Source organism: Harpia harpyja, chromosome 11, assembly GCF_026419915.1.
Source record: "Harpia harpyja isolate bHarHar1 chromosome 11, bHarHar1 primary haplotype, whole genome shotgun sequence".
Taxonomy (NCBI): Eukaryota; Metazoa; Chordata; class Aves; order Accipitriformes; family Accipitridae; genus Harpia; species Harpia harpyja.
In genome coordinates this window covers 3269283-3281371 of record NC_068950.1, presented here as the reverse complement: position 1 = coordinate 3281371, position 12089 = coordinate 3269283, and the positions used below count along the sequence as shown (strand labels likewise).

Sequence of the window (12089 nt, the reverse complement as noted above, 5' to 3'; positions counted from 1 at the left end):
GGTTTTAATTTGGCTTAATTTTCTCCTTACTCCAGAAAAGGTGACCTTGAGAAGGAGGAAGAATGAGATTTCAAATAAATCATTGGTAGTTTCAAAGTAGGTCTTATGCTTCATGTTGGTTATTTGGACTAGCTGAGTATTAATAACTTGAGGTTTTTAGGATTTCTGACCCAGATACCGTAAGGTGTTTGCTTTTGGTTTTTATGACTCAGCTTTATATTCATAATTTATTATGTTGCTATTAATGTATTTAGAATTCTTAGCAGGTTGTCTTGGGACTTGAAATTAAAAAGGAGAGTCTTTAAGCTTTGCTCTTCTCTGGGTGTGCTAAGCAGCATAAATACATCCTGTGAGTCAGCAGGTGTTACCTGCAATGCTGTGCCTGTTAAGAGTCCTGCAGACTTGGGCTACAAACCATATATCTTACACTTTTTTTTTTTTTATAATGTGAGAAAAAGCATTGAGATGCCTAACTGCAAAATAGTTGTGTGTTATTTTCCACCACGTTTTATTAAATGGCATTCTCACATATCCTCTTCAGTGTTGCAATTGTAAACTAAGTACATAATTACATGAAGTAATACTGTGATCAAGATGCCAGTGAACTTTTCTGCTGTTACCTGTATGTAATAGCAAATTGGTGCATAACTGATTTTTAGATGACCATTTGCTAGGTGAGGTTTTTACTTCAGGCAGGATCTCAAGAATTGGCCAACTGTCAAATAGTGGCTGGTCTCTTGCTGATGTTTCTCCAGTATTGCTTGAGCTGGCAATGTAAAGTCATTAAGAGATTAGACTGATTAATGGGATGGAAGGATTATCATGAAACAATGTCATAGCACAAGAGTTTGTCCTGGAGGCTTTCTGGACTTTTCTAGCATCATGTAGGAAAAATAGAGCCTTTTCAGAAATCTGCTAGCAGTTGCTGTGGCCATCTACATACTTGTAGCATGTGCTGTATGAAGTTCTGATAACAACTGAGCAGCCACAACACCTAGAAGCAAGAAGAAGGTCTTTTCTTACCACTTTTGCTTTCTGCTCCTGTATCGGTCATGTTCACATATTCTGTTAGCATAGAGGATGTATAGGGTATAAACACTGGGTGTGTAGGGATTGCTCTAGGGTAATATTCTCTTCCTAGCAGTAGGGAATGCTGTTGAAAGTGAAAATGTGAACTCAGTGTTTAGAAGGAGCTTTGGGATGGTGGAATAGTCTTTGTGATTACTTTATCTACAGCAGTCTCCCATGTGGATGGAAGAAAAATCCTCGAGTGCAACTGTTACACAAACACAGACATCTTCTTGAAGGATGCAGTGTTGTATTAGAGGGATGTACTGGCAAAACTCTCCTGCTTTCTCCCATGTTCTGTTTCATTTTATCTCTGTGCTTGCAATTCTGTTAGATTAATAAGTCTAATTTACAGTTTCTTTTTGAGCTGGTGACAGTACAAATTATTTAACTAAAGTTGTGGCTAAATTACTGATGCTGAAGTCCATTTCTGATTGTCTTTGCCCAATACCAGAGATGCTGCTCTAGCAGATGAAGTCCATACTCTTGTAGCAACTTTTTATAATCTCATTGCTCAAAGCTACAGTGTACGGTCCTATATAAGTGCTTTGATTTCCCCATCAACACCCCTTCCCCTCAAAGGTATTGTATACCTGCAACTTTAGTGAACTCTGTATAGTATTTCAAATTATCTCTAGACAAGCAAGCCTTCTCACTCTGAAAAAACATCATCGTACTACTGTTTTCCATGTGTACTAGCTCTGATATGTGTGCCTTCCTTCAGCGGAAGGACAGCTGATTAGGCATTCCTCTGTTAACCTGCCATTTTGATTTGTGCATAAAGATCCCTTTCATTTCTAGGTATATTCATGATAGTCAGGGACTTTGAATTTTACCTCATTTTTTCCTGGCTTCTGATTTTATAGACTCACTTGCAAACTAGTTTGTTTGTCTTAATGCAAGAACTTTGTTTAAAAGTTCTACATGCCATCTGCTGTCAAATTACCCATTTAGAAGTCAATAAAGCTGGTGAATGGCATTTGTTTTGTTGTTGGGTAGAGAATTCTCCGAGTGTATGGAGACTAAATATGATCTGGTTTTGTGCAACTGGGGAAAAATCCAATTTGCCTTTCATTCAATATGTTTGTTTCTCTAAGGAAATTCAATATTCCTTTCTCTTTGATAGAACAAACCAGTTTATCTGAGGGACTGCCTACACAAGTACAACAATAAGTATTTGGGCTGGACTTGTTCCCATTTTTATAAATTAGTGTAAATAAAGTCATCAGACCAGACTTCTGGGAGATGTCGAGGTTGAAGTAACCCCTAGAAGTTTTCAGCAGGGATTTTAGCACTTTATCTTATTGCGGTATTATTCGCCTTCTCTTTTCAAACCCTTCCTCCCGCAGATACCTCGTTATTGCGTGATGGTTTATCTGATTTTCTGTTTACTAGGTTTGGCTGGTCAGCTTTGGTCTAGTCCTTAATGGAGAAGTCTGAGTAGGTTGGGATTGGTGAGGCATCGTTATTAGGGTGACTAGTCTTTCTCTGTCTTTTGTCATCAGCCCTCCTCCCCATCCTGTTAGTGCAAAAATTATGTTTTGCAGCAGAGTAGTCTAGTCATAACATCTGCAGGTGAAAAACAATCTCTTATGAAATAAATTGAGCACTGGCATCTGGCTGTGGAGCATCTATTATTTACTTTCCTTTGAGTGAACTGATAACTTCATTCATGAAGTGAGGGAAGAGTTTGGGCAAAGGGAACATACATCATTTTAGATGGAATAAGGCAAGATGTGAAGGCATCTACTGTCCTAACCTAGAGACACTCGGTCAGTGGCCAGTAGGAATTTTAATTGCTGCTGTGAAATCAGTGTGTATGGATCCTGTAACAGAGTTATATTGGGAAGATAGGTGGGGGAGAATTTTATGGGTCATTACTGCCTCTGGTAAAAATACTGAGCCGTCTATCTGTTCAAGAAGTGTTTTTGTTGTCACAGCCGTGTAAGAGACCTGCAATGCTATGCAGATAAGATGGATGACAGTAAGCTAGGAGAAACAAGGACAAATGGAGCGAGTGCTAGGAAAGGATATCTCAGTAACCAGTGCTGGCATGGTGTCTGTAATAGGCTTAGTTCAATGCTGTACTTGATTTATGCTTTAAAGGCATCTTTTTAAAAGACCTTACAGTAGAAGTCTTTTGGTAATAATGATTCAGGTATCTTTGTTCAATTCTTCATTTCCTAGGGCTGTTGAATGCATTGACACACAGTAATACTCAGATAAGAGCTATGCTTGCAAATAGAGGGAGCAGTAAATGGGGGTGGTGCAGAGCTTATCGCAAACTGTGGAGAGCAGTGGTCTCCAAACTTTTGTGATTGCGCCCCCTTATCACAAAAAAAATTCTGAGCATACCTCCTGATGTATGCATATTTATTTATAAAATCTATACATGTATTACTATGCTAATATATTATGTCCATTATAAAACATACACAGAAATAGAGATTTTAAAAAAGGATGAGATAATGATAAAATGTATCTTTAAAATAGCATTTATTTTATTTTATTTATTAATGGTACAAAAATATTTTCTTCCTGCACTCCAGTGGGTGGTTTTGTGCACCCCACTTTGGAGACTGCTGATACAGAAAACCTGAAATACACAGTCAGGGCTAATGTAATACATTACATGTTTTTTTGGCACACTGTCCAGTTTCTTAGGGCTTTAGATATTTTCCCTCCAGGCAACATTCATTTTGGCAGCCTTTCTGCTCCAGTCAAGAATTAAATAGTCCATAGAAATGACACAAGTCTTTTCTTTCTAAAGTGGGCTTCTCTAAGTCAGTGCTTAAGTACAGCTGAATATGTCTACAGCTTTCAGTCTGCCTGTTTGAAGGGAAGAATAATACCATGATGTAATATGTTAGCCCAACATTGGAGCTTTTTGATGAAAGGCGCAAAATATTAAATGCCCAGAAATCTTGGCATATGAAGCTAAATGTTGCCTATTATCTTGAAACAGGTGACTGCAAAGTAAAAGCCCGTCCTCCGAAAGTAAAAAGCGAGAGGAGGAAGAAGCACCTTTTCCATCAACACCAGCACCATCTGCAAGCGCCTCAGCCTCCTCTGCAGCAGCAGCAGCCACCGCTGCCACCACCACCTGCACCACAGCAGCAGCTGGCAGAGGACGAGGCACCAGCAGCACGACCACCAGTACTCCCAGCAGTACCCACATCATCTACAGCAGAAAAGACCTTGCCCCCAGCTCCCCTGAACATTATCCAGCCCTCGGAGGCACCAGTTGAGGAAGATGACTTTAAACCTCGGCCAATCATTCCCATGCTTTATGTGGTTCCACGGACCAAAAAGGTGGTGTTTGACAAGGAGCGCATGTCCTGCCAGCAGGCGTTTGAGCAGTTTGCCACACAAAAGAGTCCAGGTTGGCAGGAGCAGACAGTCCCTATGGAAATTTCTGTGAAGGAGGAGGAGAATGCAGAAGCAGAAAATACAGAGGTCGCTACAGAGGTCAGTGATCTACAGGTATGCGTGACCGAGGAGGTGACTATAAGATTTGCTAGTTTTAAGCAACAAGTTGAGGACCAAACTTGGAATGAGAGGAGTCCTCAATTGTGCCTGAGCCTCCAGTGGAATAGTGCCATGTTGGTGAGCCATAGAGTGCTTTTACAGGAAGAAATAGATTATTTTCTCACAGCTCAGTCCATAGTTCAGTCCATCATTGCATTGATGCTAGCTGATTAATCAAACTTCTTACTGTCTTCAAAGGATAAAATAGAGAATCTCTTTTCCTGCTACTAATAGTACAGATAATACTGAGATGATAACCTGAAACAGTAGGCAGGAAGACACAGCACAAGCAAGAGGCTGCTGCAGGCAACCATTCTGAGAGCGGTAAAACCCAACAATCCCCAGGGGAACTTTGGTTGCACCAACATTTTAATAATTCTTCTCCCTTGTTTCTGACTTCTCCAGCATGTGCTTTATGCTTCCAAGCATTGGCCTGTTAGGTAGTGTTACCTAGGGACCTATCCCATCATGAGATTTAGCATTGGGAAAGTTGGCAGAAAACTTTTTCATGGACAATACAGTTCATGACATGTAATCTGTCTCAGGCATCTCTTCTCCTTGGGGAGTGCTTTACTGAGGACAGTTTCCAAAAGAGGAAGGAGGAGAATGTTTAGGAATTAGGAGCAAGTCAGAGCAATATGATGTAGCTCTTTTCCTGCGTGATGCTGCTGAAAGAGTCAAGGGAATGGCAAAGCACTATTAGAAATTGTGGGGATGGCAGGGAAATGTGCGTTGCCATACTGGCATGGCACAATTAGCATACCTTTCAATGTAAATGTTTCTAAGAATGGCTGCAGACTAGAGAGGGGAAAAAAATGCTATGCTATGCTGGGCTGCCATAAGTACCTTCATCTCTGCTCACTCCTGTGTAACGTGGAATGTACTTGGATTTCATTCTTAATGCTGTAACACCGCTGCTTGTCTCCATGTTTGTGAACCAAAGCACATGGCAGTTGATTTCTAGTGCAAAGTAACTCACCTGTAACACGTTCAGCGCCTTGCACCAGAGAGGACTCTGAGCCCCTGTGATTAGGATGCCTGCAGTATTTACAATGTTGGCTGGTACACAGGGCAGTGGGTATAGTACAATATAAATATGCTTGTCATAAAATGCACTGTAACGTTCTAGTAAAATGTTTCTGGTCCTATATGCCCTGTACATAATTTTCATGCTAGAGTTCCTAGCTCTTTATGTGATTGACCAGACTTTTCATAAGCTAATGGAATTGGCAAGCTCGAAGCTGTTCTGAGGCTGTTCTGATTTTAAGAAAACACTGTAGTTTACCTTTACCCGACATCTTAAGAGATAATATTGGCTTTATCTACTACAGTAATTGGCTTGGGAGGCTTTATTGATTGCAGCCAAAAGGCAGTGAGAAGTTTGCTGTGTAAATTCAAGAACTCCTTACGACAAGGATTCTGCCTCTGTTATCCTGTACTCTCCTTTGACTGCCAAGATATATTGGGGTTCCCATCTAGCTTGGTTTGTTTTGTTACAGACTGCTTCTGCTTTTTCAAAAATGAAGATGGAGATAAAGAAGAGTCGTCGTCATCCACTGGGCAAACCACCAACCCGCTCTCCATTGTCGGTGGTTAAACAGGAGACCTCGAGTGATGAGGGTGAGTGCACTAGCATTAGAAAAATTGCTGAAGCCATTAACATAACTGGATGGCCTGAAACTTTGTGTTACGCTTAACTGATAGAAAATGCAGCATATTCCCATTTTGATAACCCAGCTGGAAACAAAATTCATCTGTGGGAAGTGTCCCTTCTCACCGCCCACCCTTTATTCTCTCAAGAAAAATATTTTGCTGGCTGCAGAATGAGGGAGCATTTGGGGCAAAGGGAAAAAAGAGTTCACAGAAGAGAACATCTTAAAGTAAAAACTCAATCTTCGATAGTGCATTAAAATGAGATCTGTTCACCTCAGAGGGAAGTGGAGGTTAGGTCTGCTGCTATGTGTATAGGGAAAGTGAATTCTAACTTTTTGATTGGCTTTTTAATTCATACAAATGTTGTGGCCCAACTTTTCTTGGCAGATCCAGAAATGAGAATTAGAAAGTCTCTCAGTGCTTAACTGTACATCACTGAATTTTTCCTACATTCCAGTCACTGTGAACGCCATAACAGTCTAGACAAAAAAAAAAAAAAAAAAAAAAGACTCTTATCTCTCACTTCTGTTGTGTGGTGTAATTTGTGGGCTTGTGGGTCTTGCCCACATTATAAAGTACTCAGAATGTAGAAAAGTCCCCAGTAAGAAGCTTTTGCACGCTGGGGCAGGTACCTGAAGGTATAGTTGGCAATCCCTGCTTTCAAGGTACTTAAAACTTTAGATTCAAAAGGACAATGTCTTTCCTGCTCACTTTCCTTCAGAGACTATATCTGCTGATTTTAGAGAAACTTTGTGTAGGGAGGGGTTATTCTGCACATATATAGCTCCATTTCCTTACCGAGGATGATGCATTTGATGTCTTGCATATGTGTAATGTGGAGTGAAGCATTGAAAGGCAGTTGAGACTAGTTATCTTGTTTTGGTGTGAGACCTTGCAACAAACTTTGTGCTGAAGGATCCTCATTAGACAGATTCTTTTCACTGTTTTGACTTGTTGGATGGTGTACAGGGACTTTGCTGGCTGACTCAGGAGCAACTTTCTGTGAAAGCTGGCATTTCTTTGGGACTGATTTACAACACTGTTGGGCAAAACCTGATCAAACAGATTCTTCTTTTCCCCGCCAGGGAATAGAAGCAGCTCTCTGCACTCCTTGCTTTTTCAGGGCTAATGTATAAGGATGATCTGGAGGCTGCAGTGAGGAAGAGTAAGCATGTAAATTAAGAGAATGCATATGCTACACTAAGATTCAGTTCAGACAAACTGTTAGTCTTTTCTATTTGCATATAGCTTGCTTAAAATGTAGGAGCTATCATGAATGCTGTGTGTCACCTAGAATCCATCCTGGGATGAGTGAAGGTGATGATAACATACAACAGTCATTTCCTTTTTTTTTTTTTTCTCTCTGTCACTCTGGATTATGATGCTGGTTTCATTGATTTCACTGGTATCATAAATCCTTACCTGTCTTCTGATGTGCCTTGACTAAAATATGGAGAAACGTATGGTTTGGGTTTTGGCTCTTGTCTTAAAATGTCATTAAAGGTGCTTGATTTCTTCAAAAAGTGAGGGTTGAGCTCTGCTTTGAAAGTAAGACATCTTGAAAGTATCAATCTGCATACCTGAGGTCACTGGTCTTTTTTAAATTTTGTTTATGCCTGAGACGAGGTGTGGACACGTAAGCACATGTAGCTGAAGTTCAGACTGCAGAACGTGTCCTTGTAAATCTGTTTTGTTATGACGGCCAGCTCTGATCTGATACACGCTGAACTGGCAGTAGCTCCTGGCATGAGCAGTATCTTCCTCTATGAAGGAAAGCCTAACTCGCCCGCTGGCAAGGCTGTTTCTATTTGTCTCCCTTTCCAGCAGAATCCCATGCGGTGTTGTGGAAAATGCTGTGGTATTAGCAATTATTGTTAGCCTTTGGATAACGAGATAAAAATAAAAATACAGTAAGAAAAGACACCTTTTAGGAAGTAACCCTCATTTAAGGTGTGACAGAGATACACAGACAGCATTCATCATCTCAAAAAAAAAATTGATTAATTAAACACAAAATTTCCCCTGTTTTCTGGCAAATATATATCAGATTAATTGGGGGGAACATTTAGAATCTGAGATGTAAACTTAGCCATTAGAGTTTTACTACAAGTTCCTTTTATCCTTTCTGGTAACCTAAGAGTCTGAAAATCTTAAAAGGGAGGTAGAAATGGGAAGGAGACTTAGCCTTGTTGAGAGCAGAACATTAACTGCGTATTTCCAGTCATTAACAGTGAAGCAGTGAACAATTTGGTTTAATGTGCTGAGCTCTGGGGATAATGTTCCACTAAGATGTTTTTCAGTTCCCCTGGTCAAAGGTGTTCTTTTGGAAACTTTGCAGATTGCCAATGCAATGAGTGATTTACACTTAGTCTTGCGTGCAAAATTTCTTTAACACTTAGTGACTCAGAATTCCTTAATAAGGAATGGTAAGAAACTTGGATCCCCAAACTGACACAAATGGATTCTGTGGTGGTTTAATCATAAAATGCCAAGGGCCTTTTAAAGGTTTTGTAAAAACAAAAAATTAGCAAACTAATTAGCACAAGCAGTACCTATCAGAGCTCCATCAGAAGAAGAGGTGGTGGTGAATGCAAATTGAAGGCTTAGTGGTGTGTGCTTGATGGAAGTATCTGTGAAGCAGCTGCAGAACAGTGAAACGAAAACTTGAACCCCGGATATCTCATGGCCAGGATTTTTGTTTGCAGAAACAGGTATGGGATGTACTTTGGGAAGGTTGAAACAGGCTTGCTACTGACTGGTGGGAATTGGGAGCTGGCCTAACCAAACCAGCAGGGCTGCGTGCATGTCTTGCAGAGAATGCAGCTCCCAGTTGGAGAAAGGAAAGGGGAATTTTCTTGCACTTGCACCGTGCAGTTTGAACTTGGCTTCAGTAAAAGCATGTTGCAGGTTTCCACAGCTAGAAGGTGGAGAGAGTTATGAAAGCAGTAAATTTAGATTATCTTCCTTATTCTTCATCACGGCCAGTTCCATTAGGTTATTGGTGTGTCTATCTTGTCTATCCTACCCATAAAGTGGAGATTATATCCATTTAGGGAAGTATTTGAGGCATACACATATGAGGAACCATGGATGAGTTGAATGTTCTTATTTATTGAACTTTCTGTGTTGTCAAAACATTAGCCGTTTAACCCTACCTTGCTGCATTTTGCCTTTACTGACTGTCCATTGTTTTGGGATTTTTTTCTTTCTAGAAACATTTCCATTTTCTGGAGAGGAAGATATGAGTGACCCAGAGGCTTTGAAATCTCTACTTTCCCTCCAGTGGAAGAATAAAGCACATAATTTCCCAGCTGAAAGAAAATTCAATGCAGCAGCTGCCCTGAGTGAGCCTTACTGTGCTGTCTGTACCCTCTTTTACCCGTATAACCAGGTAATTCCTGATACTGCTCAGATGGATGTGTCAGTGGTGGGTACTGTGTGGTGGCTACTGTCTTAAGTTACGATGCAGACCTTCATTATAAAGAAGACTCATACAAATTTGCACAACAAAGAATTGTGTTTGGATTTGGCAGAAGCAGTGGATGGAGCCTTTTTTGTTATCTTTCCTGGCTTCTCTGGCTTTCTCAGCTTTCATTTTTTAAATCACACTTCAAGAGCTTTGCGCTGCAAACACTATTTCATGCAGGGAAACGTTGCCATATTGGGCATGTGATTGCTCTTGTTTAGATGTGGGCCTGGACTTCTGAATATATGCAAACAAGCAACAAAATAAAAATTTACTGAGTAAGAGCATACATCACTTCTTGGAAACTACCAATATGCTTTGGGATATGTTAGGAGCAGAAAGGCAAAATTTATCACACGAATTAGTTATTTGCCCAGTCGTATATTGATTTGTTCTTGCATGCTTATAGACCCAAATCTGGCTTTGTGTGTCCACTAGGAATATGTGCCTTAGAGGCATATATATGTTTTGGAAGCTTTTTCTGAGGCAAGCAGAACCCACCTCCCCCTTCAATAAAATCTCTTGATTTATTACACAGACCGAAAATAAAATACCTGTTTTGATTGCTGGATGCTATTGTATAATGGTTGTAAGGAAAACTGGGTACAGCTGGGCTGTTCTAATCCATTGTTTTTAACTCTGGTCTGCTACCAGAAACCTTGAAATGTCCTTCTGGAGAAATTCTTGCAGAACGAGTAGGGAAGGATGCCAAAAGGATGGGAGACGGGGAGGGAAGGTCTCGCTTTTATTAATATTTTCGTGGGTTTTTTTTTCCTTGGTGTTTTCAGCTGTAATTTAGGAATTTAGATTTTTACAGAAGAAAAACAGGGAAAGCTTCTCATTATTCTAATGCTTCTTTGAGCTTTCAGAGTAAATTACAGATCCCTGTACAGGCCTAAGGAAGAGAGAGATGAGCAAAAGGCAGGGGTGGGGGTGTCCATGAGAAGACAGGATTTAAAGTTTCTTATTTGTGCTGCATGGCATCAGGTGTTGGATGACTTTCTTTGCAAGGGGAGTGCTCTGACTTTAACATTAAAACTCTGACCAGGGAAGAGGCAATTCCATATGATAATATTTTCTCTTTAAGTCCTTACAGATGGATAAAGAAGCTGTCCCAGTCTCTGTAGGGGAGACCACCTCTTTCGTCCACCTTTCTAAGTGCGGACAAAAGACCAAGCCTCTGATCCCGGAGATGTGCTTTACCTCAAGTGGAGAAAACACGGAGCCCCTTCCTTCAAATTCATACATTGGAGAAGATGGAACCAGTCCCTTGATATCCTGTGCCAAATGCTGCCTGCAGGTTCATGCTAGTGAGTGTTTCCTTATTCACCAAAGCGTTTTGGGTATTGAGAAGCTCGCAGGTTTCTTTGTATGTTGCCTATATCTGAATTCCTTCTGGGCATGCTTGCTATACCTGTCACTCCCACTTTTTCCTTTTCTGATGCTAGTGTATGTGTATACTCGAGTCCATCTTGGCAGTCACTGATCTTAAAATACACACAAATATTCTTTTTACTGTTTGTTTTGTTGGCTGATTCTTCTCTGTCTCACAGAAAAGATTCTTTTTTTACCTTTCATTTTTTGTAATAAAGCAGAAATCAAAAAGCTGGTTGCACTCTTTTTGCTTGTTCAAATATTGGTCTGCTGGGTAAGGTTGTATTATTCTTGTGTGCATCAGAGATTATGGAATAGTTTCTGAGATATATTTTATTAGTGTCTGTGTTACTGTTTGTAGGAATGGCACTTGATTACAAAAAGCAACATATGTCTGTTTCCCTGATAGTTATGTCTAAAAGAAGATCTGATTAATCCTGGTAGAGTGTACCTTCACTGTAGATTGTACGACTTCTAGTTAACATTTGCACTCGTACTAGGAGATGTGACGAATTACTGTTCAGCTGTTTGATCCTGACAGATGGGAAATCTTATTTGACTTGCATCAGCTGGAATTACTTTTGTTGTTCCAATTTTATAGTCTGCAGGTCACTGTGCAGCTCAGCATGACTATCTCTTGTGGAGAACTAGAATGCAACTTTTATTTCTGTACTGCGTTCGTGATTATGGTCACTTCTGCCTAATAAGAGAATGTGATGCAGAGTGAGCGTGAGGATAAAGGCTGCTTTCTTACTTCACAAATTGCGATCTCTGCAGCGACCAGAACAGAGATGCTGCATCTTGTACATCCATATGTCTTCAATACTCCAGTCTATCAAAATGGTTTCAGTAGCCAAATTCTGTTTAGGGACAGAGAGATGTGGGCAAGGTGATGTTAATCTGCAGTCTCAGGGTGTAGAGAAATTTAGCTTTCTATTTTGGCTCTGCTCTACCCTTGAGGATAGGACAGAAGTTAAATCTAGTCTGATGTGGTCTCCAG

At 40.3% G+C, this 12089-nt stretch overlaps 1 protein-coding gene across 4 annotated transcripts in view; it reads left to right on the top strand.

The window, feature by feature from the left end:
* KDM4B (lysine demethylase 4B) overlaps positions 1-12089 on the top strand; it is a 94841-nt gene that overhangs the window by 66106 nt on the left and 16646 nt on the right. For 3 of the 4 annotated variants that reach the window (XM_052800641.1, XM_052800639.1, XM_052800642.1), the window contains 4 exons: positions 4034-4551; positions 6096-6216; positions 9462-9640; positions 10803-11025. In XM_052800641.1, coding sequence (XP_052656601.1) covers positions 4034-4551; positions 6096-6216; positions 9462-9640; positions 10803-11025 — 1041 coding nt within the window. The remainder of the gene's footprint in view (positions 1-4033; positions 4552-6095; positions 6217-9461; positions 9641-10802; positions 11026-12089) is intronic. The other variant, XM_052800640.1, reaches the window with a different exon arrangement.